Raw genomic sequence first — 27871 nt, 5'->3', positions numbered from 1 at the left:
CAGTTACACCCTCCGGAGCAGCAGAAAAACTGAAGCCGGCACATAGTCACTGTCAGACAGCAACAGAAGTCGAGACTCACCGCCACCTCCTCCACCTCCTCAGTCTGGTGAGACTCATCCTTCATATCCTCACTCTGTTGGATCTAACAGCAGCTGCTTCTATCTCTTCTTCTTCTTACTCACCCGCCCGCGGAGGGATATTCCTTTGTTTTCCTGTGAGTTTATGTTGATGTTGTTTGTTTGTGTGTAATGTTTGTGTCGCTGTCATCGTTTATCACAGCCAGAGTTCACTCTCTGTCACAGACTGGCGGCAACATTGTGAGTCTTGTTTGTCCGGCTCGTGTAGATTTCCTGTTTTCAGAAACACGCAGGAGGAAATCAGGAACAACAACGACAAGCAGACAGAAACTGAGTTAGTTCAGTATAAGGCTTGTTAGTGTATTACACAGAGCTCGAATGTATACAGCTTGTATGTACTATCGTGTACATTTCAAGTACTTGATACTTAATAAACAATTAATTTTTTTTACAAATTATTATTGAAAATAATACTTTTGTTTCAAATTTATTCTAATTATAATACTGACAAAAAATATTCAAATAAAACGTTACCATTAGAAGAAAAAATGTATTTTCTTGTTGACTTTATTTGACCTGTGGAGCTTTACAGAGCGCAGAGCAGGATATTAAATGCTGATTGTTTATGTGCCTCTGGGACAGTTTGTGAAAAGATACACCACACAAAGTGTGAAACAACAAGTTTGGGAAGAGTTCTGAGTCTCTAAGAGCTGAGGAAGTGATAAATGACCTGCTGGGTTTGTGGGCTCCACTTCTGTCTATTGTTGACCATGTAACCATGGAAGGCTGAGACCATAATCTCCTGAGTATAACACAGTATGAAGTCATATTTGACTACACAGGGTATGAGATGATATAGTACAATTATGAGTATAGTTTATTTTCTGTAAAGCTGGGTATTGTAGTGTTGCTGAAGACTTCTCAGACTTGGTCAACAGAATATCAGAGCATGAAAAGACAACCCAGTGACTGTTGTGAGGGAAGAGACAGGGAAACACTGGGAATTGCATCATGTGGCAGCAGTGAGTAACCCAGGCAGTGTTGGGCAGGCAGGTGGTTACCAAACCCTCTCTGGAACTAGGTCGAAGTTTCTGAGGGTGGTGCAGCAAGCCTGCTCTGCTCTGCCCTGTCTGTGTGTCTTTCTTCCTTATCTTCCCACACTCACTGTCAAACCTACAGTACTACTGCTGCCTCTCTGCAGAGCAGGTCACAGACAACAAAAGACTGGACCTGCTATTATCATCATTAGCACAGTGGTGGCGGTGACATGATAAGTGTATGGCAGAAGACTGCAGCAGTCAGAGTAGTGAACTAGTTGCCTAATAGCTATAGGAGCAGTTGTTGAAGTAATGGCAGAAGCACAACATTCAAATACTATACAAAGTATTTAATGTTAATAAAATCATTTTTGTAACCAAACACCATCAAAGTTAACTGGTTTGAAGTTTGCAGACATGACGATTTTCATTTTTCTGTGACTTCAAGCTGAATGTCGTAAATAATGTATTGATTAGTTGAGCAAACCATGATCAGATTAAGAGAAAAGCTAAAACATTAAAGGAAGTTAACATTCAGCATTGCACTTTGTTTGTCTTCTACTGTGAAGTAAATGGATGTATTTGTTCACAGGAAGCGTGGCGTCTACTTGAAGACCAACTTGTGTTGGATGAGCCTGTGAGAAGAGGAATCTTCTGCAGCAAATCTGTGTCTTAGATTTTTATCAATAACTATCAAGTCCAATTTTAAATTAGTATTTAAGTAATAAGAAAAAGGACTTTAATTTTAGACTTTAGAAGAATTTTAGAAGTACGGAAGCGATTTTCGAGTTGAAGCCCAGTGTGAATGGGGATTTGAGGTTTTTTCCCCAGCCCCTCCTCCCTCCAGAGGGGGGTCTTCTTACAGAGCAGTGCCAGATAGAGCTGCTGAGGACCTTACAACTTTCCCAAGAACACTACAAACTGACTGGTGGCGACTAGGGTCCCACCTGTTACTCCTTTTTTTTCTCTTCGGAGACAGCAATGACCATGCTGTGCCTAAAGAAATACTTCACAGAGGGCCTCATCCAGGTGGCCATCCTGCTGAGTCTCTGTGGAGTGAGGGTCGACGTGGAACTGGAGACCTACCTGCCTCCCTCCTTGCAAGAGATGATCCTGGGTCAGACCTCGACACTGACCCAGACGCAGTTCCACAATCTCCGCAACCACCTGGAGGATGGCCACGACTTGCACCCCAAGAATGTAGACCTGGATGGATTTTTCACAACGAGAAGGCTACTGGGCTGGGTGCGCTCTCTTGACAGACTACAGGTAGGAATCCTGTCAGTATTATATTTGTCCACACAATATGAATGGCTAGATTAACACTGAGACTTTCACCCATCACTTCTGATTCTCATTAATTAACATCCTCTGAAGCTAAACTTGTGGTTTTTACTTGAATTAAAATATGAACTGCAGTTTCAGAAGCTACTTCAAGGGATCTTTTATGGTTCTGCTCTAACTAATTATCAAAAGCTATGCATAAAACCGTTCTGTACTGTTAAACGACTGTTATAGCTCCACATTTTTAAATGTCACTAAATGCCTGGAACCATGTGAGCTATACGGGTCCAATGCATGTTATAAGCTGTTTTTGGTTGGACTACCAGCAGGTCCTGTAGTTCATGAGGGGGAAACGAGTGCCAATGTGTATCCTCACTTTCTCCACAGATTCCTCATTCTGAGCTGGAGACATGGCTGGTCCAAAGGGAGCCAGATCCTCTAACCATTGATCAGTCCTCCCTGCTGGAGAGAGCTCCTGCCCGGGTGGAGAGAGACCTGATTGGTCTGACTGTGGAGCCTAGACCTGGACTTGGTACCTTGCAGGAAGAAGTGGAGGCTGAACAAAAAGAGGTAAAGCTCTTTAAGTCTTGTTTAGAACATTTAGTCTTTAGAATGTTCTTGAGTATCATCAGAGTTGCACGTTTAAGGTTTTATCGGGTCAAATAAACTTTTTAGCCAAGACCGGGAAAGTTACTACTGTGTTGAGCAGGATTTTTAAATCAGCTCAACCAAATCCAACCTTATTTCTAGGAATTTTATAATTTTTATGACCAAAAAACCTCAATCTTTAAATAATTTGTTAATTTTTGTAACTCGGCTCATTGTGGGGGAAAGGGAAGCAACATACAACCAGGTTTTCTCTGAAAAAAATACTTATTGTGCAAATAAACAAGCAAAGGTGAACTAAAAGGGGAAATGGGAATAAAAAATGCTGTTTAGATCTAAGAAATAAATATAACCAAATGAGGACTTGAGTAAAAACAGTAATCACTTACAGTACGTAACTTGGGTAAAATAGAAAACGACAGCCACACCTATCTGACTCCTCTATTTGTACTAAGTGCAAATAGAATAAACAGCACCCTACTGGTTCTCTGTGGGTGAGAGCAGATCAGTGCATGTGTTAACTCAACCTGGGCAAGTCCCCAGATAGTTTTTCTTCTAAGATAACTAGTTGCAACAAATCAAATATAGCTACAGGATATACAAACAAATGAAAGTGAAAGCTGACTCGACTGTCGAACCTGCCTTAATCAGTCCCGGATTCTGATTGGTTGCACTGGATGGGTGACCATGACCGCAAGCCGCTCCAATCAGGACCCTTGAGGCACTAAGCAGGAACATGATTAGTTACACCGTCCAGCCGACTTCGCCCCTCCCTAACATCCTGTTATACATATTACAATTCTCCAAGAAAGTTCTAGACTAACTAAATGCTGGCAAGGTAGCAAACTGAGGTCTGAATGAGAAATCACCCACACAAAACTCTAGCTCTGATTCTTGAGGGTCAGTGTAAACAAGTTGTTACACAATCAGAAAACTACTGTGGGTTTAGCTGTAGAATTCCACTAAAAAGTTGATTTGGTTCCCACAAGATATGAGATGTGTTTTCATGCAGAAATAGTTACATGATTACTGAATATTTACCAGGTCAGAGATTTCCTCAGAGTTCCGCTCAGGTACAAGGGTTCATGCTGATAAGTTCAGTTCAGATCAGCTGTGTCTGTTGACATTGACCCGTGCCATAAATCTGTGGGATCTGGAGCAATAATCTTCCTCGTGCACAGTTTGACTGCTTTTACAACCGTGAGACTCAAGCTTGGTGTCTCTGCTATTATGAAATAGTTTCCAGCTACTTTGCTTGAAACAAACTGTTCCATACAGCAAGTGGCCCAACCGCTTCTGCAGTCAAAACTATTATTAGCTGTTGCACTCACACTCGAAAGGTTGCAAATGGTGGGAGTGTAGAATAATGACACATCCTAGTCGAAAAACAAAATATTTTATCCAAATTTTGCTTGGTAAGAATCAAACAAGAGAGTTTGAGAGAGATGTTCCAATCCCGCCTACTTTCTTTCAACACCTCATCAATCACTGTGTTTAGTGGCGTGAAGGTCACATTGACCACATCTATGAGTAAAGCAGTGACCACTGCAATGTTATCCTCAGCAACCAATGATTCAATATGGCAAGAGACAGTAGTCAATGTCCAATTAAGTTTGAACCATGGCAATTTGGTCTTTGTATTATCTCACATATTTTTTTCAATATTGACTAAAACCTAAAAACCTGGCATTTTAAAGTAGAATCCATCCATCCATTATGTCCAATGCTTATCCTTTGAGGGTCATGGGGGGCTGGAGCCAATCCCAGTTGACACTTGGCGAGAGGCGGGACACCCTGGACAGGTTGTTTATCACAGTGACCAACATACAGAGACATTCAACTCTCACATTCACTCCTACAATTATTTTAGAGTCTCCAATCAACCTAATTCTATCTGCCTGTCTTTGGACTGTGAGAGGAAGCTGTAGTACCCGGGAAAATGGAAAGACACGTTGAGAAAATTCAAACTCCACACAGAAAGACCCTGGCAGAACCAGGGAACCTTCTTGTGGGGAGGTGACCTCTGCACTCCCAGAATCCAGCATTTCAAATTCCAAAAACCTGTAGTCTAGATTGTAAAATTAAAAAGTACAGCCATGCTAGTTTTTGCCTTCAACCATGGTCATGGTGACTGTGCAAATATGCAGAAGTTTTCAATGGGTGTGATACTTTCCATGATCACCTTCTTGGTTTAGCAAATAATCGAATGTAAATCCATTCAATAGCTGTTGAGATTATTACATTAAAACCAAAACATTGGGTGGTGCAAGAAAGAAAAAGCCAAGAGATCACCAAAGTCCTTGGCACTAATATAAGAAAAGGTTGCTTCTAGAAGTTAAAGTAATTTGTTTTCAAACAGTCTGTTTGTAATATACTAGTACATTGATTTGAAGATTATAGATTTAAAGATTTGGGAATTAACAAGCTATTCATTTATGAGTTTATAGTGTGAGAATGGGTGCTGTTTTTTTCTGTCATAAAAAAAAACTGACTGTATTGTCACGTGAAATAATGAGTCAGAGTTAGATGAGTCATCAGAAAACCTGCCTCACCATAGATGACCTCACCAGGAAATTGTAACTGCACCATCAGTACAGTTAACGCACCCTGGTGGTGGGAATACGGTTTAACACATTAAAACACAGGCACAAACAGCAGCCTAGTTGCTCTCATCAGTAATGGTGCTTACACTACTGTAGCTGTAAATGTTTACAAGGCCCACATTTATTGTCATGGGTTAAGAATAAGCTTGTTAGGGTAGTTGGCCTTCCCAGAAAAAGTATTAGGAAGGCGCAGATGAAGCTTAAGCCGTTTTCAGACATGAGCTTTGGAAAATGTCCAGAAGATTGGGAGATGGCCTTTGACATGAAGAATGCACCAGGAGACTATCTGGGTCACATGCATTCACAACAACAGGAAAAATCAGACAAGGTCTGGTGCCTCAGAATAGCATGCAGGTGGAAGGAGTTCATGTCATCTCTGTGTTGACACTAGTGTTGACGCGCTGTCAACACAACACAAATCTCGAATTTCATTGTCTTTCAAAGTCAGAGATAAAGCTTTGAATTTCTGACTTAAATTGTTGCCACATCTCTTTAATCTTGTACCTGATTTAAAGGATTTCTATGTAATCTACACTAGAAGGAAAGAGGTGATAGACCTAGAGGCAAAGAAACAGTCAACACTGTTCTTGATTTCCACCACGATGGCTTATGGTGAACCAAAAATTGCAACTCTGAACATGCTGAGCTTGCACTCGTTAATGGTATTGTTGTCTATGAAGCAATGACAAAAGTTTAATATTGCCCCCTTTGAATGTTATCTATTCTATTTGATGGTAAATGTAGGTTAATACGTTAGGTGACCTGGGTAGGACCTGGGTAGGTCACCTAACTATCCTACATGTGGGTACCCTAAATACCCGTGGATGGATCAGTGTTATGGATGGAAGCAATCTGTTTGGTACCACTGACCTCATGTTCCTGCTTGCATGAGCTTGTACTTTGAGTGTCATTTATTAATGGCCACACCTCAGACATGCCTGGACAAGTTTTGTCCAATGTCACCAACTTACAGAACCTGACTTATGTTGTGGCCATAAAAGACCTGTTGAAACGTAAACCAATCTGTAGAACTCTGTGTATGGAGGGACATCAAAAATAGCTAAAGGAGCCGTTCTTCACCCTGAGGCTTACAGAGTTGAGCAGAAATTCTACAGAGTGAGACTGGATGTAACCTTATATCCAAATATTATGCTTAGAATAATGTAAATATTTCTGATTGTTGTAACACCAATCATCGTTCACAATGAAATTAACAACTTTAATCACATCATTTAGAATCACACAGTAAAGTGTAACAAAACAAAACTCCTAAAGACTCCATCAATTTCACTTGGCACAATGCAGGCCTGGTGCACACAAACAGTCTGTACCATATATAAATAACCTAGATACTGGCCTACATGTCCAGCTTGGAAACACACACACACACACACACACACACACACATACAGAAGAGTTCCCGTGTCAAGCAGAGCAACAAGCTCCATTTACTTGGGAAACTGTTGCATGTGTACACCTATGATATTACATCACTTCAGTTTAGTAGTTGTGGATTTATTTTGGTTCACAGCAGCAACAGGATAAAGCCTACATGATATACACACATAGGCATCAACAATGGCAACAAGGAGGAATATTCAAATACATATTTTGTAATTGTTTGGGTTCACAACAACCTGTTAAAGACATTTTTTGGAGGAAACTGTATATTACGAGTATGAGTTTTTTTTTGTTGTATTTTTTTGTGACACAACTAAGGAATGATCTCTTAATATGCTGAAAGCCCAACAAATGAGAAACAATTTCGGGACTGAAGCATTTCAGTGTGTTAGGAGCTGCACCTACAGCTGAAGCTCAGTGTCATTTTATCACAAACACTCACAGGACATATCATGCCTGATATAGCACACACAGATCTGAGCACACACAGATCTGAGGACACACATCTGCTCCCCTCTTTGCCTCAAAATGAAAGTAAATATGAAAGTGTTGTTGAATTCCCCTCATATCAAATGGCACCCGTACACAGTCACGCATATGCAAAAAACACTTTAATACTTTCCCTTCCCGCCTTGTGACTGACTGGCTTGTTTTGAAACCTGATCACTGGCCTATTGCGCTCTGACACACATTTACCTCTTTCAGTTTTGCAATCACCCTGTTTACTGCAGCTACAGATACACACACACCCACACACAGATGCAAAGAGGCAGAGACCCGTAAACAAAGAGCTTCTAACTTGTGCCTCCTTATCCAGATGGTGCAGAAAGAAAACAGAAATTTGCTGGTGCAACAAATCATTAAGAACACATAGCGATGACTCTAAACCCTTTCCAGCTTCATGCAAATCAACTAATCTTGATCTCCAATCAGATATTAGATATTTTCTGCAAGGCATGCCTCACATCAGCAGATGTGAACACATCAGCAGATTTGAGCCCCTAACCCTATTTTTTATAAATATCTTTTAGCTTCATGTCATTTTTCCAACTTACACTGTTAATGTTTATTGTAAAATTGAATGAAGATCTAAATATATTTTAAGACGAGGTATTTTTAAATACCTGTAATTCCAAAAGGTTTAGTTCAGACATGCACAAGTGGGAATTGATGAAGCTTCTAACAAGAAAGCAAATATCTTCTGATGAAAAGCGGAGCCACACACGTAGAAGACACAGGCGAAGATTTAGGTTTTGGTGACAAGACTCAACGCTGCTGCTGATGTGCTGTGAATAAAAACAACAGATCTCCATAGTGGAATGTATACCTTACATCCTGCCTCTGACTGCTGCGCCACCCCTCATCCGAACCCTCATGAGATGTCTGTGTTGACACATCTGAACCGATAATCTGCTGCATTGATTAGGTTTGAAAGGCAAAACTGGAGTTCATGTCTCAAAAAGGCTTTTGCTTTTCATGCCACGAGAGAAGAGATTATGTGAAATTTGAGTATGTGATAATTTGTATTTGAACATGTCAATCAATCAATCTCTGTGTGGTTCACCTTTTGGTTAGAGACAGGTGTCCCGCTGCTCTACTTCAGCTGTCAACGTTCTGCCCATTCTTTTGCTGCCACACACCTTAAGGCTATGCTGTCCTCAGCTCCCACTGTCCTACATTCACATGTAATCTGTCCCACTTGAGTTGGCTGACTGAACTCTTATATCCAGTGATGACTAGGTTCAAAACCCTGTGAGGCTGTACTGGGTGCAGGATATATTCCAAGTTTTGTCTTTGGTCACAAAATGACAGTGTAAAACAAAATTTAAAGGCTTTTAATGGGATGTTAATGAAGCCTAGACTGTTAACAAAGTAGCCATTCCCAAATCTTCTCACATCAGAATAGATCCAAACCCTTTAAATCCTCGTACTGACGTCAACTAGTCAGTGCCTACTCTCTTTTTCTGCTGTACCTACATTTAACCTGCTACATACACAAACATCAGAAAATATAACCAAGCAGTTATAGATATAAATATACATATGACTTGTTTCCCCCACTCTTGTCATTGGCTTGGTGCCTTTTAGTCCCATGTACCCTATGCCTTTGTGAAGGGATGTCTTTGTATATTTGATTGAATTTTAATATTAACTTCAACAAAGACTTCTTAATGGCTCATCGTGCCGGAGAGTGTGATGAGCAGCCATCTATCCCGAGTGTCAAGCTCTGAGCATGTGTCCAGTTTTAACAATTTGATTTGCTGTGTGGTTTCATATTCTATGTTTAATTTGAGGGTCGCTTAATTAGGAAAAAATAGGCAAAAATTCCCCAGTTTGTGATTTTTGGCAAATGCGTAAGATAAATAATATTGAATGACTTTGGCGCTTTAAGTGAAGTGAGCAATAGGTGCACAAGGAGACTGGCTTTGGCTTAACCCATATGTATTTACATGTATGTTCCAGACCCGTTTCAGGCCAGCTGCTGCAGGTCTCTGGGTTTGTCTGTAGCCCCAAAGCCAGGTCAGGAGAAGGTTAAAGCTATTCTGAGCCTGGCTGTCTGTCTCTGGGCAAAACAGGAGCCTTTACATTCTGAACATACAGATCGGTAGTATAGAAGACAGCACCACAGCATTATACTACTCTATTAAAATAGCATGGGGAAGTTTGGAGCTCGAATCCCGGCCCATGCCGAAGTGTCCTTGGGCAAGATGCTGAAATCCACCCCCCCCAAAATTATAAGTAGTAGTACTTTTGAATAACCTTTTTTTGGGGAACATTGTTTTGGTCTCCAACCCTGCTGGTAATCAAAGTATGCTGGGTGCAGATCTTTGTCGTGATGTTCACTACATGACATTTTGCGGGAAATCCTAGATATAAGATTGATAAAAGAATGTTTTAAGACCTCTTCATTTTTTGGGGGGGATTTAAATGAGGTGCCATTTTGCTAATAATCCATTACACATTATTGATTTTCTTTTACCAAATATCCCAAACTGAACTCATTTACAAATGTGTTCAGACATTTGCCAAGACATTCAAGTGTGGTCAGGTGGAGCATTGTTGTTTTAATTATCCTTGATGTGTCTAACTTGACTGGAGTCCAAATTGTCTAGGCATTATCTACACCATTGTACACAATATAAGGAGGTGACCAGGAATCTAACAATCACTCACACAAAGCTTCACAAATCCTTTAGAGAGACAGGAGAACCTGCTTATAGAACCGCAATCCCATTAACACTCCATCAGTCAGACCTTGATGGGAGGGTGACAAGATGGACTTGGGGTTGCAACCCAGTGGAACCAGTGCTTTGAAACCTCAAGCTGGCCTGTTTAAACCTTAGCTTACACTGAAGAACTTGCCGTTTAACCCACTGTTGAGGTACAGCTTGTGATCACCACTGTTGGCACATTTACTTGTTTGACTTGAGCATTTATCCTTTTTGTCTCAACCAGGAAGAAATACAGAATCAGCTTCATTACAGTGATGGTCTGGATGAGAGTGGAGAGGAAGAGGAGGATGAAGAGGACGACATGGCCAGGATGCATAGCCACTACATGAGGACACTGGGAGGAGGAAGAACAGAGGGTTCTGACAGCCGTACTTACAACAGAGAGTTGTCTCACAATGTAGCAGAACAGGTAAGAAGTTGAGAGCCAACTCACTAACTAAAATCCTGTGTGTTTAATCTCTTTATTGAGAATCATTTACCCTGTAAATGTTTTTGAAAATGTTCTGATTTATATTGAAATTAATTCTCTTGTGCCATTGTGAAAAGGCTCATGGAAAATAGTTAAGCAAAATAGAGATCATACAGTTTTGCTAGAAACTGAGTGTAAAGCAGAGGGCAAACATTCAGTTTGGCATTGGACACAAGTCTGTATTTTTCTAACACTTCGAAGCCCTTTGAAAGAACTCTGTCTCATAGTGAAGTTGCATTTTTCTGTCCAAACCTGTATGAGAGCGAGAGGAAGCTAACCAGGCCCAACCTAAACCCGCACAAAGCCGGATCCAGTTAATGTTAGTTAGTTAAAGCACTGAGTTTGTGTCTGTCCCTAGCACACAAGGCCATTGCTTGTTTTATGCTATTACCTATAGCATAAGGTATATGTAAACGTTTGTCTGTTAGTCGAGCTGATCAGTCTTATATGCTTGAAATCAGAGTCAGACGCTTCATCCTTGAATGCTGGACCAGGTCCAGCTCAGCAGAATAGAGAATAGTGGGGGACACACTAAGGCAGCTGGATGCCAGTGTGCCTGTTACACTTGATTTGTAATACATATAGCTATGCTTAACTATGCGTTACAAATGAAAATTGAAAAAAATCCGATATGGTGAAGATCGTTTTGAGAAAGGACCTGACGGGTGAATTTTGAGTCATTCCTCTCATAATGCCACATGTGGGTTAAGCTGTCACTGGCTTTTGGTAAAGGAAGATTTGTGAGAGGCAACTTGTGGATACCACATACAATGACATTTAGGACTAAAATATATCTTCAACTGTTTGATGGATTGCAATAACATTTGTTACATGTTTTCAGGGTCCCCAGAGGATTAATCATTATGAATGTGGTTATCCCATGGCATATCCTGTAGCAAGCATTAGGTTGTCACGTGAAAACGGGATTGATTGCGATGACTTTTATGCGGACATCATGTTCTCGACAGGATGTAATTACTGGAACAAGAGTAACAATCCACAACCATGCTGTAAACCCCACAGTTTCATTAGAGGAAACATCCTTAGAGCATTAACATAATTGTTAAATTGTATTACTCCATTTAAGTTTTTTTTAAGATATTTTACCAAAAGCCAAAAATATCAACTCATTGGTGGAACTAGACAAATATTCAGGAAGCCCCAAGTTAAGTGGGATTCGTCCTCTGTGGACCATACAACTCCTTATAAAGTCCCATGATGGTCTATCCATGTTGTTTAGATAGTATAGTCTGGAGTGGTTGGCAGGGAGACAGACCAACAGTGCCACTCCTTGAGCTATGCCACTAGCATGGCTAATAAAAGATAGATATTACTGGAGAAGTCAACCAGCTAGTCAAACACAAATCAATGTATTTGCCATTTCTCTCTAAACATCTTTGCCTATCTATCCTTATTTCCAGAGTTCTTTCCCCCTTCAGGAGTGTTTGAGGCTCTTGGAGGAAACCTTTCCCTTCACAGAGGAACAAGAGGTATTGTCATAGCCTTCTCTTCTTTTCAGTCCGTTCTGATGATTCCTTGTTCAGCCTCAAACTGTACATATTAAACTGCTTTTTATGTCCATCAGTTAAGTGATGATGGCGGTAGAGGGGGAGACCTGGGACGTCACCACTCAGGCAGGGAGCCCCTGCTGTCCCCCATCATCCCCACTGATAACCCCAATTTGGACTTGGAGCTTGACTGGCAGGACCTGTTTGCTATCATGGAACCTGAGGTCAGTGGAAGAAATGTGAAATTCCATTTAGCATAAAAAGACGAGTCAAGAAACAAACAAAACTTGATTGGTTGTGTATCCTTCCTCTCCAGAACACAGATGTTGACACAATGACATCATTAGACAACGTCTTAGAGTCGAGACCCCCTGGGCCGCCGCCTGTTGAGTCAGAAACCTTTAACCTAAACTGTAACAACCTTGACAACGTCATAACCGATGCTCATCAGGGTGCCCATCTAGCAGAAACTCCCCTGCAGCATGGTAAGTCATTCAAAATCAGGAGTTGTCAGAATTCCTAGCCAGTTAACAAACACTTCACCTCACATCGTAGCTGAAATATTGATTCTTAACCTTGGAGACAGCAATTTGACAAAAGTCTAAAAAAGAAGGTCAAACTTATTTATCTACCACATCTCGTGGTTTTCCTCAATGGATAAAGTTGCTAATTAGTCTGGACATTGTTTAATTGTCGAATTCCATATATAGACAATGTGATGATTGTCATGATAATTGAGAAGCTCCATGAAAAATCTATACAAATTAGAGCTTTTGGTCAACATCGAATATTTGGACCTTTTATAAAATATGGAAACTAGACAATAAATCGCCTTGTTTTTTTAATTTGATCAATCTTCCACGAATGCTCAGATGAAAAGTTCTGTTGCATATTCTATAATCGTTTACATTTTACTAAACTACCCCTCTGTCTCTATAGGTTTCTTGTGGCCTGCAAGTCAGCCCCAGCTCGAGCCAGCACTTCTCTCCCTCACTCCCAGTGCGGAGTTGGATGATCACACTTCAGCCTTCAATACGTGGGATGTTTCGAGAACCTTAAACGTGAATACCTTACACAGGCCTCCCGATCACATGGATCTCTTGGCTGATGAACCCTCAGAAGATTTCTCTTTGGGACAAGATGCAGATGATAACTCGAGTACCTTCAACATAAACCTGTTAGCTCAAGATCCAGTGGATAACTTGGCAGAAAGTCAGAGTGTAGAATATGCTCTCTACCCTGGAGACCTCGCTAGCTTTAACGTTAACTTAAATTCACGTGATTTAACAGCTCCCAGTCCTTCCCTGTCCCCAGACAGGAATGATATGACTCAGAACCTTCCGATATCTCCCAGTGTCTTTCTGGTTGATGAGGATGTTGGTGATGAAGATCTCCCTGTTCAAATTAGTGACCTCCTAGAGGATGCTGCCATCTTGGATGAGATGAGATTGTTGGACCTGGCTCTGGAGGAAGGATTCAGTCCAGAGATGGCAGCACGGCTGGAGGAGGAGGGCTACCTTGACACTGACAGGGATGGTGACCACTCTTCCACGGCAGTCACAGAGGATCAGAGTGAACCAGGACGACATCAGCAAGGTAATAAATAAGCAGCCAAATAACATTTTTAACTATCTTTTGTATTACAAAACTGTGAACATTCCTTTGAGGGCACAATACTAAATTTGAGTCCTTATTGTAAAGCCATAGAACTGACATTGATCTTTGCTTCTAGATGGTGATGAGGCAGACACTGACTCCGGTCTCTCCCTGGACTTCAGCTACAGCCCTGCTTCTCCATGTGCTTCTGAGGCCTCGTATTATTCATCTTCCTCCTCGTCTGCATCAAACTCCTCATCATCCTCTATTTCAGATGTGGAAAGTCCCTTCTATGAAGACAAGGAAGAAGATACTGAGGAAGGATTAGTTGCTTCAGATATGGAAGTGGAGGTGACCATAAAGCAGGAGGAGCTGGATGAGGAGGAGATGGGGGCAGTAGGAGGAGGGTATCCTGAAGACATTAAGAAACTCTTTCCTGTTAACTATGGTGATCACAAGCTGTTAAATGGCTTTACTTGGCTGGAGCAGATTGACCATGATCACACATACAACCAGCCCTTCCCCTCCGCCTCCTCTCCATCAGGAAATATACTTAGCAAACACACAAAATCCTCTCCACAACATCCCAACCCCAGGCATTACCACTACTCCTCTTCCAGACACATCTCTGAGACCAAAATGCGGAGCCGAGATGAGCGACGTGCTCGAGGCTTGAAGATTCCTTTCTCCAGCGAGCTGATTATTAATTTGCCAGTGGAAGAGTTTAATGACTTGCTGTGCAATTATAAACTCAATGAGGAGCAGCTAAGCCTTATCAGGGACATTCGGCGCCGGGGCAAGAATAAGATAGCAGCCCAGAACTGCAGGAAGAGGAAACTGAATGTGCTGCAGGGACTGGAGGATAATGTTTCAGGTTTGAGGCGCCGCCGTTCGCGACTGGTCCGAGAGAAACAGGAAGCCCTGAAGAATTTGCAAGAAATGAAACGCCGACTGGGCACTTTGTATCAGGAAGTCTTTTCAAGGCTGAGGGATGGAGAAGGAAGGCCACTGGATTCTGCAGAGTACTCTATTAATTTTGCTCCCAATGGTAGTGTCATGGTGGCTTCACACCAACAAGAAGGATGGGTGCCACTGACAGGAGAAAAAACAAGCAAGAAACAGAGGAACAAGAAGAAGTGATGAGGGAATATTCTCACTGGAGTTCTGGACATTTCAAAACATAGGGAGACTGGAGATTCATTTGAGGAATGATGTGGTGGGATACAGGGATTCTTTATTTGGTGTTAAATGAAGATGCTGAAAGAGAACATTAAATCCTCAAACACCCAAAGAGATAAGTGGCTGGCTAGAGAGGGAATCAAGATGCAGTAAGCATTCTTTTTATTGTCCTGATGATAAGGCAAGCTTTTCACCATACACATTTTTCTACACTGGAAAAACTCTTCCAACTCTTGACAGGCGTGGGATACAACTGGGATGAATTTGGGATGTCTGTACTCATTGGACTCCAAACAACAGACAATTGATGATCTGGGACCATCATTAAAAACAAACAGCTCTATGCCTATGCAAAACCTTGCTTTCCTCACATCAGACACGAGAAGGGACAATCCAGCAGGCTGGACCCTGGCTGTCGGCTAATTTAGCCAAGTGCAGACGATGACAGAGCCACCAAAGATAGATTGCTGGCATCACTTCAATGATGCAGAAGGACAGCTGATTGACGTGGCAGCACTTATAATTTACGCCAAAAATACCAATGTTAGAAGGTATGATGAACTAATTGAGAAGAAGGTGGGATATAAGGAAGACAATGAAGAATTTACTGGACAGGGAGCCTGGAGCCCACCCCAGGCCACTCACAGCCGATATAGGCTGGATGATTCTCCCTCCAGTTTACTGTTGTGTTGAAGAGGTACAAAGTAAAGTCTAAAAAACTCTGTGTACAAATATTTAAGTCTTTTGGGGTTTTGGAGTCACAGATCGAGCTTTGTTGTACACTGTTTAACTGAGTGAGGAATGATTAATTTTCTGAAGAAGTTGTGTTGGCATTGGTTTTCTATTTCCTGTCAACTGAAAGCATGTTAGCAGTGGGTTTTAACTGTGCCTTCTTAAATATGTGGATTTGGTTTTTTACAAATTTACCACATATCAGTCTCTGTGAAACTGTAGCTCTCCTGGTGCCTGTTCCAAAGAAGATGGCAAGAATCTGTTTTCCAAATGTAGCTGAAGGGGGGTCGGCTCTGCAATTAATGAAACCTACTGTCCATCAAGGCCGGTCTGTAAAATATGGGATAAATACACCAAGACAGAGTTAAGTTGTGAAGCCATTAATGTTCCTGTATGGGGGTTGGGCATATGGAAGGTGGACAATGTATCACAATAATAGATTTAAAGACAAATTAAAAAGAACAAACAACAGATTTATAACATCAGGTTCTAAGACTTCAGGGATAGTGGGGTAGCTTTGAAGTTATCATGTCACCCTCTGGTGGTTGTAGAAATAGCTGAGCAAGACCGAACTAATTTGAGAGCAATTAATAGTACACGGAATTGGCAGCAGGTTGACCTGTTGGTGCTAATAAACTTTTACATGAACGTACAGGGGAAGTCTTTTATTCAAAGATAGTATTGAAAACGAGTTTCTCGGGAATGTACACAGCCAGGACAAGCTAGTAGTTTTTCCCCCTTTACAGTACACAATCAAAACACTTTGTGAAAAAAAAGTTGATTCTTCACTTGGCGGATACCTTGTTAATAAATCACATTACTCTCCACCTGTGCCCCATGAAAAGCAGAGGCAATTGAAGGAATTTGTTTACACCAAAATAAAATATAATTTGACAGTGAGAACTTTTAAACCTGCATGCATGCTTCACATCTTCAAATGAAACAAGATTGTATTCATTGTTGTGGTTGTTAAGCATTTTTATTTGTGTTTGCCCACTGTGCCTGGTAGTATTCAAGGACATACACCTCAACTTTTGTAATATTAAAACCTTATTTCCTTCTCTTGTGTTTACATGGTTACAAAAACAGGTATCAGCGCATATGTTGCCATTTGCTGTTGTGCATTACAACTGGGTCTGTGTGCTTAAATGGTGAATGGTCTGTATATTTAGTGCTTTTCTTTTCTTGGTGACCACTCTGACACTGTCAGCGCAGCCATCAGGGGCAAATTGGGGTCAGTATTATCTTGCCCCAAAGACACTTGGGCATGTGGGATCGAACCACCAACTCTCTGGCTAGAGGTCGACCTGCTCAACCTCCTGGACCACAGCCGCCCCACTGAGCTTAAATTATGTGTATAATCAGGACAGTTGGCAGAACTTGCCAATCAAAAGATTTTAATGATGTGACATACTCACACTTGTTTTGTTGGACACAAATGGCAGCACAAAAGGAAAGGCAGATGGTTTTAGCTATCAGACAGCTCCTAAATCTAAAGAGAGGTGGTGGCTGTCTTTCTTACTATATGCCAATAGATTGGAAGCATTTGAGACACCACAGTACAAATTATTATGAAAACAAAAAAACTTTATTGTCCAAAACAGACTCAGCCTGACAGTGACAATCCACGTGAAACCAATATACAAGCAACAAGATAACACAAGCTAATCTGCTAAACACTGAGAAAAGTTTCAGAGACAAGATAGAAAAGCTAAGTAGCGGACCCAGATACAGCTAATTCAATCCTTTCCTGTCAAGGGGGAGTCTGAGTGCAGGATATTTTAGTCATTAGACTGGTGCACACTCTGAAGACATAAGAGCCTTTAACAACCAACGTTTTTACAGCTAAACAAACACTGGCTAAAAGAATACAAATTTTAAGATTGACATTTGGACCCAGATGAAAGACAAACGGATGTTGCAGTTTCCCACAGAATTAACTAGGAAGAAGTTGGTGGTAGCAAGGGGAGCACTGCAAACGCAACAGATTCACAGTGACAGGTATACAGACTGAAGAGTGACAGCTAGGTTCTCGCGTGAGGTAAAGAACTGCATTGCATGCCACAACTGCTGCGTGGACGGTTGACCATAGTGCAAGCTAGCGGTAGCCTGACAGCTCGGGCGAGCACTCTGAAAATAGCGCTGTACTTTAAATTGGGCAGCAAACAAGTCAAATTTAAAAAACATTTTTGGTTCACAACATTAGATGTGGTACCAGTTAAATGTAGAACGAGTATTTTTGTGAAATACAGTAGGAATTTGATTATGCTTAGACAACCTGTCGTCACTTGTAATGTCTTTAATGCAACTTACAGCTTAAGGTCATTATATGCCTTCTTCAACATGTCACATGTGGTTAGGGTTCACTAAAATTTACCAAATTCTTTGGGGAAAAGGGTAATTTTATTTAAAAATAGCTGCTCCGTCTAGAATCGTGATGTGACGCAGTGTGAGGTGAAGCAGAGAGGTAACATCCACTGAGAATAGAAAAATATAATTATGGAAAAATATTTTTCAGAATGGCATTCTCTTTTCAAGATAACTCAAAGCAGGAAAAGGCCACCATAGTAAACTGTTATGAGAAAGGAGATTTGAACTTGCTAACCTAGGTCCGCTAACAGAGTGAGCTACAATATTAGCTTTAGTAGAGTATACCTGGAAATAAGCACAGCCGGGCTACATTCAATATAAAGTGATTATATTGATCATGCAGAATTAAAAAGTTCTATCCTATTACTCTATTTGCAAATATGAAAGGGAGGGTTAGAACATAGTACGATCTGCGAGCAAGAGGAACCAGGAGCTTCTGAAAATTTGCAGTCATTATGTCTTGAGTGTCGCCCGGCAAGTGCAAGCTAAAATAATAGAAAATGTGTGAAAAGATTAAAAACAAGGTTGTGGGAATTTGTCGCAATTTTTTATTTTGTCCTCCATGGGCAGGAGAACGCAGTTGTATTTGTTATTGAATGCACATCCAATAAGTGATAGAACATTGACCTCAGTGGGGAACCTCCACCTAACCGGCCACACAAGAGGCTGGTTAGGTGTTGGTTTGACTAAAGCAGTCTGAGCCAAGTCTACACTGCTATGAGAATCTGCTCCAATCTGCAAGTCTTCAATTGAAGTCAAACTGTGTACCCATCACTCAGTGGAGATGACATCCAGCCAGCTGCTGATCTGTCTGACGCAGTTCAGTGTTGACACACACACCAGCCATCTGACAGCTCACCAACCAACTTTTGAAGTTTTGGGATCAAACCTAATTTACATTAAGCCCACTCTGTATATTGTAACAGATCAACAGACTTACATTCACAAAAAATGCTTGCCAATGAGCAAAATTAAAATGAAGCTCAGGTTTGATAAAATACTTTTTTTAAACAGTTTTAATTTTCAGAAATTTAAAAATAAAACTAACAGGAAGCAAAGTACAAGCTGGAGCTTTGTCCATGGCTACAATAACGAAAAAAGCTGTCAGGTATTAAAAACAAATAGAAATATAAGCTAAGCACGAAAACGCAGGACATCTGAACACTGGCTGGTTGGTTGCACAATTGACTGGTGGGACGCGCAAAGGCTAAAGCCAACAACTGGTCTGTTCACGTAACGATTGTGTCTAGCTAGTCTGAAATTTACAGTCCTTTGATGTGTGGAGTTTCAAATGTGAAACCGGGATAATGAGAACTTGGGTGGCACAAAGAGAACGGATACTGTGAGAAAGGTTTCTGTCCATTCTTTAACTCCTCCATAATACCTCACTTCTTTCCCATTCAAAAGAAGTTTTCGCCTGTGTATTCAGTCAAAACAGGGAGCAAAGTTTGTTCTCACCAAACCACCACAATTCACTTTCCCCCTTTTATCTAATACAGGACATCTAAAAGAGAACCGGTAACTCTCTGTTTGCTTCTCACATGAATACATGTATTAAATGGGTAACTTGACAGCCTGTTCTGTATCCCTATTATTTCCAACACCAAGCACTTGTCACTAAATGTAAGAGACAAACACTTTTAATAATTTCACAGGATTCAATCTTATAGTTTGTGACGATAATGAAAAATACTAGCAGAACAAAGGCACCGACTCAAATTAAGTGACATGTTCTTGGTGAGGGAAGTAAAGCGAAGTAGAGGAACTTAAGCGTCAACATACCTCTTTAAAGTGTTTCCTACGTGTTCAGTTGACAAACAAGTGGGAGCATCTTTTGAGGAAAGCAGGGCTGTCTCCTTCCAGGGCAAGAAAACACACTTCTTCTCTCTCTCAGCTACATTGGCAGTTCAATCCCAATGATTTGGGATTATTTTTTTTTTTTTTTATCACTTCTCTGCCAAAGTGGCTGCAAGAGTCTACTAACTTGGACAACAGTTCACCAGCACATAGTTGAAGTTGGTTTTCTGCCCTAAAACTCCACCTCTACTCATCTAGTCTTTTTTCTCCTCGTCTTTCTTCTCCTCCTCCTCCGTGGGGTAAGAGTGCCAGGTGAGGCGCTCCTCGTAGAAAGAGATGACCACCTGGGGACATTTGACATTGGCCTCCTTGGCTGGGACGAGGTCCGCCTCATCTGAATTTTTCCTGTATTTATAATTTGAAAGAAAAATATAAAAGCAGAGGAGAAAAAAAAATGTTAAGAGAGTGAGTGAAGTGACAGAAACTTTCATCCAAAAGCTATGACATGTAGGGTATTTTTATATACTTTCCCCTATTAGGGGAACAGGGATGCTAGAACCTGCATAATATATACATATATATATTAAATTTGCAGTCATCGCGATATTAACATATGTAAAGCACAAAACTGTTTGAAATGCGAAAGAAAGTGTTCCATGAGGCCTTAATACCGCATGTGCCCAATAACTTATTGTTCTTTCTACACACACATGTGTATATGTGTATATATATATATATATATATAGTTGTTTTTATGTCCGATGCACCAACAACACCAAGTAAATTTCCTTTATGTGAAAATATACTTGGCCAATAAAATAACTCTGATTCTAATGCATTCAATCTTTGCATGACAATATATCTGGCCATTCGAGGGAAATAAGTAGGAATAAATTGAGTAGTAATAAATTAAATGCAGGAATTTTTGTTGTTACGTCAGCAATAGTTTTGTTTCGATACTGCAAGACACCCTATATTAGTCAGTGGCACCAGACTTCTGTAGTAAAAAAAATGGGTTAGCAAAAACAGAGGGCTGCATTTTATAGCATTAAGCTGTATATTATTTGGATTATTGTAAGGACCAAGAATATAACATGTCAACTTTAACAACCTAGGTCAGGGGTAGGCAACCTTTACTTTCGAAAGAGCCATTTCGCCCCCTCTTCCCCCAAATTAAATCTGACTGGAGCCGCACAACATATTTGATAACACAGGTTATCAAATATATATATATATATATATATATATATAGTCATATATATAGTTATACAATATATATAAAAACTATAGTTTGTTGCATTTATTAAATAATAGAACGACAATAAATAAAACTGTTGACATTTAACTTCTATTTTTTCCTGTTACAAAACCACCAAACTCTTATGAATTGGAGAACAGCTTGGTACTTTTCAGCAAATGCTGTGTGCTTGCTCTGGAAATATCTTACATTACGTTTCTTATTGTTTGCTAATTCCTCGCCACATATCAAACATACATGTAAGACAGCATTGGTGGCAGTGAAAGCAAAGTAATCTGTCCACGCAGAATTAAACTCTATTTCCCTCCCAGACTTTTCTTTGCTGGGATTTATCCATGATTAGTTTACCGAGGCCGGGGGTCGGAACTATAGATTAGCGACCTGCAGGGAAGAGCGCCGGGACGTAATAGGATGTGACGCATATTTTAGTTGCTGAAATATTAAAACAAAACGTGAGAGCAGGTCAGACTGGAGGCCGACACAGAAACTGCAGATCGGTACAAACCACCTGCAGCTTCTGCTCTGATCAAGAAGCTTAGGCGCTGATCTCTGATCAGCTGAGACCAGAGAAACTCGTTGTTTTCACTGTTTCCACTGTTAAGAAGCAGCCGGTCAGTCACTCTCAATGTGTCTCTCTGAGCGAGTGAGCGGGGCTCAGGGCGGGGGCGGAGCCCAGGCTCTGTGTGTGTGTCGGCTATCTGGGAGCGCGTACACACACATACACACAATCACCCGCTCCTGGTATTTCATGAGGGTCTGATACAATGATTATTTAAAAAATGAACGTTCACTCACGTTCATCATATGAAAGAACTGATTCGTTAAGTTCACCGTTCGCGAAAAATATGCGCAACATGCACTGTACAGGGAGCCACTGCAGAGGTGCTGAAGAGCCGCAGGTTGCCGACCGCTGACCTAGGTCATATAGTCATCGCAGCATTCAACAACGTTATCACATATCCCATGTTATGTTATATTCAATGTATATGTCTGACCACTGATGACATACAGTGGTGTTGTCATGGTGTTTCTAATAGTATCCCCTTTCTCATGGACATAAAATCCATAAGACAAAAACAACTCAAAAGTAGATAATTTAGTCCAGAACATCCAACAACCACTGTCAACACTCTTACCACTTTAACACTATGAGCAGACCTTATGCTTATTACCAAAGACTGCAGCAAGTTATTCTTGAGTATTAACTTGATTGACAGGGGCCGGTGAGGCCAGTTCAGGAACAAACGACAGACAACATTCTCTCTTGTAGTCAACAGGAGGAAAAATCTCCTGCCACTTACACAGAAATATTGTACAGCTGCATTGTGTACACACTGTCCAAGTCTGCATTGTTTATCTCTTATTACAAGTTCAGGGTGAGGTTCCATTTTTGATTGTTTTGTGCAGAGACAGGATGATGAGACGGTTTTGAATTTATAAGTTGGGGATGTTCTTTTAACTTTATGAATTTCTTTGATTTAAGAGCACCCACAACCCTTTTTCCTTTGGTTGTTCACCCTTTTGTTGTCATTTATAGATTGCCCCTAAAGCGCAATCATGGGACTGAGGAACTTAATTTTACCTATGCCAATCTGCTTTTACCCCGGATAGATGAAAATGACGAATATATACATATATCGTGTATCGTGATATAGCTTAAAAATATCATATTTGTTTTAAGGCCATATCGCCCAGCCCTATGTGAAACCCAATGTTTATCAGTCTCTAACAAACGTATGCATTTTCAACACTTCCCCAACCCCTTTCAAATAAAACCACCTCAGCGTTTAATTTCTGAATCTATTCATTTGTTCTAACATGGCTTTGATTGTTATCGCAAGAAAAGAATACGCACGTATTCCTACTGTAGAGTCCTGGCCTTTAGTCCTATAATTCAACTTGTATTCAAGGAAATGCAATTAACATACTAGCAGCTCTGGTACCAGCAGTGGACAGGCTGCCCGTGTAAGCAACAGACAACCACAGTCAGTTTGTTTAAAGCGTTACAGAGATCTACAGTGAAGGCTTTCAATGTACCTGTCGGTATTGATCGACAGGTTTGTGACCTCTTTAGTGTGAAAACAAAAATGATTACCCCTATAGACTACTCTTATTAGTAGTCTATAGGTTTAAGATGAGCTTTAACCAGCATTTTATTCTTCAGTTCTTATAACATTATCAGCCTCAGTACTTCATATGCAAGGATGGGGATATTACATTTCCTGATAACTAAGACTGGACAGAGGTCTAAATTACATTAAATTTGCATTGTTTGTAAAACTGACAGTGAAGACCCACCACTTCATGAGGAACATCAGTTCTCCACTTGAGTCTGTTGCTCCAATTATCCTCTCCGGCTGCAGACCTCTACCAAAACCTCTGGCTTTCTCCCCCTGGAGATAGGAAGTAAAAGAAAACAAGAATGACTTAAGAAGACAAAAACAGACTGGCAGGAGACTCTGCTCCTAGAATGTGCATTAAAGCCCCTGTGTGCTGATAAGTTGAAAATAATAATGTTTTTGTAATTTGGCTAGCTGCTGAGATAGTCTGAGGCAACCTCCCCTTCATTTACCTCCTCCTTCTTCTTCTTACTCCCTCGTTCTGCTGAGTCTCCTGTGGCCTCTGTGGGAGCTTTTCTCTTGGTTTCTTTCTTTTTCTCTTCCTTCTCTTTGTGTTTCTGCATGTACTCTGCGATTAGGTCAGGACAGTCCAAGTTGTCCTGTGGTTCCCAGGTATTGTCCTCGCTGGAAAAGGCACACACAAAAAGTGTAGATGATTTGATAAAACCTCACTCAATTTTAAAATTCTAAATTCTTAACTGTTAAAGCAAAACTCGATATTAGATTATAAAACTTCCACCTGTGACCAAAACATCCAACCAGTACAGAAATCATGTCCTAATGAGTTAAAGTGAACGTTATTAGCTAAGACAGACTTGTACTCACTCTGAGAACCCCTTCCATTTCAACAGAAACTCCACTCTGCCCTTCATTACCCGGCGGTCCAAAACCTTCTCCACCACATACTCCTCCTCCTCTTCCTCCTCAGCTGCTGCTGCTGCTGCTGCTCCTTCTGCCACAGCCGGAGCGGCGGCTGCTGCTGCTGGTGGTGGTGCTGCTGCTGCTGCTGCTTCTGGTGCCGCTACTGCAGGTGCAGCAGGCTGCTCCTCCTCCTCGGCCTTCTTGCCTTTCTTGGCTGCTACGGTCGCCAGCTTGACGTCTGATGAGGGAGCCTCTGCTGAACAGAAAAGGAAAAGTGCAGAAATGTTGAGAAAATGATTACAACTAAAGCTGCTTACGGCATGCCCTGAACTCTGGAGATCTTCCACACATTCTCCAGAGGGGAATGTTGTAGGAAAAGTGAAAATGCAAATGTCTAAGTGAGAGGCTCCGAACTTTGGGCAGTTTATCCCCCCAACCCCTATCAAAAACTCTGCAGAATGTCCAAAAGGAGCTTATGTTAAAACATCAGGAGATCCTCTGAGAAATTCACTGCGAGCAAGTGGGTGTGCTGATGTTTCTACCACAAGACAGACGCAAAAGTGAAAAGAAGAAAAAAACAAAGACGTCAAGAGGGGACGTCCCCTCTTGATGTAGACCCAATTCTGCAAACATTCTCTGGACTTCATGTCCAATTTTTCCGCTCAATTGTGTTAAGTGAACTACACTTGAGCATGTTTTTAAAGCAAAGATTGGTAAAGCTGGAAATGCTAGCAAGAGTAGGCTAGGAAATAATGCAACCGGCACACTAGGGCTGGGCGATGTTTGATCTCGATTCGGGATTGCGATAACATTTTGATCGATTTCGAGTATCTCCTTGTGACATGTATTCGATCTCACGTGGCAAAAGTAAGCTCAACAACAGTGTCTGAGTCTGCCGGCTGCCGTCTGCAGGTAGGACACAACACGCCCACTTCCCATCGTGAGAGTAGCTGCAGTTGCGAGAGAGAGAACGAAGTTGGAAAAATGAGAAACAATGAGTGAAACTGAAGTCGGGGACAGCGAAAATAATGCAGAATGTGAAAGCGACATCACTACATCATCCGAAACCGAAGACATTGGGTAACGCGACGTCAGTTGAGTGGACGTGGTTTGAGCAGACGAAGCTGGTCTGCAAAATATGCGTGCGGTCGGTACCAGCCAGGACGGGAAACACCACAAACCTTTTCAATCACCTGAGACGGCACCATCCCAGTGATTTGTTTGCACGAAACCAAACAAAGAGACAGGCAAGACCACTACGTCTCCCGTTAGCGATGCTAACGGGAGCGATTCTGTTCTGTTAGCAAAACAACAGTCCATCCAGTCGTGTTTTGCAGCCATTTCTACTTATAAAACATTTTTTGAGATCTACATTCATCTTTCAGGTAGCATTTGTGCCAGGGCCATGTTTACTCTTTTTGCACTTGAGATGTTCACTGTCCAGCCAAATAAATTTGATGTGATAGTTATCACAGCTGTTAGTTTATACTGTATAATGTTTCAATAAGTAAAAGCTTGTATTATTTTGTAAAGGGAGATGACTAATGTTTGGAATTACAAATGATGTGCACAGCCTACCTAACTAGTTTAAAATATTTTTATTTTTGCATTTTTCACCACCTCAAAAAAATCTCTGGGTGGTAAACCAGTATAATATTATAGTGGTTTAGTTATTTACATTTATTTTGTCTTACAGTTTAGCACTTGAATGTGTCAGAGGGTGTGACCCACATGTTTACTTTTTTTTTTTAAGTTGTTTACAAAATCAAAAAATGTAAAATATAGTGAAAAGTGACCAGTCACCTAGTTTGCACTAAGCATATAAGTCTCTGTATGAGCTAAGAGCGCTGCTCTGAATTTTCTTTAGCTAGTTATGGGCCCTGCTGCTCTCTTGATCAATGGAAGCATGAAGACCTTCACAAAAATATATTTTGTGCTCATTATTGGATTTTTTTTTTTTATATTAATAAACTTTATTGTAAAGTTTCAGTGAATCTCTTGTTTCTTCAAGCTTCAGGATGCCCCTCACACTGGCAGCATCTGCAAAAACTACATATTGTGATAACGTTTTTTTTCCATATCGCCCAGCCCTACAGCACACCCCTCCCATCTAATCACAGCCACGTCCCCAAAAACAAACGAACGAGCAGTGCCTGACAGGTGCTAGAAACTGAATTCTCTGTGACTCGGTTGCTAATTTCTGAATATCGTCTGTGATGGAGCAGTGTTTGTCGGCTGAAAACCCCAGTCCTGTGCAGTGCGAGCGTGCAGCTATCTTTCCAAGAGATTTACAACGACTTCTTTGCCAAGAAGGTTCCACAGGCTAGACTGAAAAGCATTGCATATCAAAACATATTGTACCTGGAGCCTGCACCTTTCAGTCAGCGTGGTCACACATTTTGGCTCTTCATGGGGGTCCATGTGTACTTTTGCAGACAGAAATATATGGTGACATTTATGCCACAAGGGCACAAATAATCAACAGTTTACTAGCGTTAGCCAACCACTATGAAGTTGCACTATGCTAAGTTAAATTTAAGCATCTTGAATAATGCAATAAATGCAAGTTTGTGGCCTTGTTTAATAGCCCCCCCCCCCCCCCCCTTATCTACAGAATACTGAATCATACAGATTCACCACTTCCAGCTGCATTTGCCAAAGGCAAACCAGGTACATGCTTCAAGGATTTCCACATAGCCACGGACACTTGCTGCTGCAGCTGAGGTGCATGAGGAGGAAGCACTCTGGTGACAGTATTCGGACGAAGCCCACCTGAGAGAGTGGGATCTCTGCACAGCAATGGCGCCCCCCGAAACACAAGGGGGGAGGGTTGAGCACAGGCTCCTCTTGAACTCACAGGCTCCGACGAAAAGCACAGGAGCCGCCATGTTAAAGTGAGGTTTTACAGCGCGGAATGGTGCCGTTGGTCGGATGAACCCGTGGAACCCCATTCACTCGAACTAGTGACCCGTGCCAGATGTAGGAGAAGGACGCGAATGGCTGCGGTGGCGCCGAGTGCTTATACTTTATCCAGCTCGAGTTGGAGCGGCTCAACGCCACCGGACAATCAACTATATACTCACATAGTTCGGTCTTAAATATGAAAACATACAACTATTTAAAAAAAATTCAGACAGCCTACAAGTTGTGGGTTGGTGTGTGTGTGCGTCGTTCAAACACCTCATGTTTAGTGGTTTGCTGTGGTAGAAGTAAAACGCCCCTCTCCAGCAACCAGATGAAACACCGAACACACCGCGACAGCCGCAGTTTCACACACATTTGCACGGACCTGTAACATCTGCACACTGAAGGTTTGATGTGCACAAAGTGACACAAAGACCCCTGCTTCACGGGAGCAGCGTCAAACAAGCGCCTGCACGAGCACGTTGCAGCCTCGCGCGCTGCTGCTACCACCACCACCACACAGCCGACGAATCCCGAAACAGAACCGGACATTTTCCAAATTACGCCGCGACATTTAGCGATTCACACCCTCACAAAAAAAGGACCAAGAAAACCCTTTGTGGCGGCCTCCTCCTGCAGCCAGGGGGCAGCTAGTGAATCTTACCTTCACGGAGAAAGCTTCGAGTGGGCTTGAGTTGGGCCCGAGGAGAAACACCGATGCGATCCTGCGTTGTGACCGGGGAACAGCTCAAGGAAGCGCCGGCTGCTGCACGGTGCTACCGGGGGCCTTGCGGGGTCTGCGGGCGAGTTTTCCTCAGTGTGCTTCGCTGCTGAA

The 27871-nt window shown here is 41.5% G+C and overlaps 2 protein-coding genes across 3 annotated transcripts; one reads left to right on the top strand and one right to left on the bottom strand.

Annotated features, from left to right (window-relative positions):
• The first annotated feature begins 26 nt into the window (after nt 1-26).
• On the top strand, nt 27-16787 carry nfe2l1a (nfe2 like bZIP transcription factor 1a). Of its 2 annotated transcripts, none has more exons than XM_062407153.1 (9): nt 27-107; nt 1708-2384; nt 2787-2969; nt 10466-10651; nt 12133-12201; nt 12297-12443; nt 12536-12704; nt 13159-13815; nt 13952-16787. In XM_062407153.1, the coding sequence occupies exons 2-9, from the start codon at nt 2097-2099 to the stop codon at nt 14953-14955; spliced, it is 2703 nt and encodes a 900-aa protein (XP_062263137.1). In that variant the 5' UTR covers nt 27-107; nt 1708-2096; the 3' UTR covers nt 14956-16787. The 2 variants fall into 2 exon arrangements, with proteins under 2 accessions (XP_062263137.1, XP_062263136.1); XM_062407152.1 differs by having other exon boundaries at nt 51-215.
• Nucleotides 16788-17292: 505 nt separating this feature from the next.
• Nucleotides 17293-27020, bottom strand: cbx1a (chromobox homolog 1a (HP1 beta homolog Drosophila)). Its single transcript, XM_062408169.1, has 5 exons — nt 26990-27020; nt 24097-24388; nt 23724-23895; nt 23450-23544; nt 17293-20298 (listed from the first exon to the last, which is right to left on the bottom strand). Exons 1-5 carry the CDS (start codon nt 27018-27020, stop codon nt 20148-20150), a joined length of 741 nt encoding a protein of 246 aa, XP_062264153.1. The 3' UTR covers nt 17293-20147.
• Between the last annotated feature and the right edge of the window lie 851 nt (nt 27021-27871).

This window comes from Platichthys flesus, chromosome 16 (assembly GCF_949316205.1).
Source record: "Platichthys flesus chromosome 16, fPlaFle2.1, whole genome shotgun sequence".
Taxonomy (NCBI): Eukaryota; Metazoa; Chordata; class Actinopteri; order Pleuronectiformes; family Pleuronectidae; genus Platichthys; species Platichthys flesus.
Note: the sequence above shows the minus strand (reverse complement) of the source record. Positions and strands in the feature narration are given on the sequence as shown.

Coding starts and splice junctions, on each gene's coding strand:
- nfe2l1a (XM_062407153.1), top strand. CDS start 2,097: ATGACCATGCTGTGCCTAAAGAAATACTTCACAGAGGGCCTCATCCAG. Junction 10,652..12,132: donor CTCACAATGTAGCAGAACAG/GTAAGAAGTTGA, acceptor CCTTATTTCCAG/AGTTCTTTCCCCCTTCAGGA. Junction 12,202..12,296: donor CCTTCACAGAGGAACAAGAG/GTATTGTCATAG, acceptor TATGTCCATCAG/TTAAGTGATGATGGCGGTAG.
- cbx1a (XM_062408169.1), bottom strand. CDS start 27,020: ATGGCGGCTCCTGTGCTTTTCGTCGGAGCCT. Junction 24,389..26,989: donor TGTGCTTTTCGTCGGAGCCT/GTGAGTTCAAGA, acceptor TTTTCTGTTCAG/CAGAGGCTCCCTCATCAGAC. Junction 20,299..23,449: donor CTGATGTTCCTCATGAAGTG/GTGGGTCTTCAC, acceptor TTATAAATACAG/GAAAAATTCAGATGAGGCGG.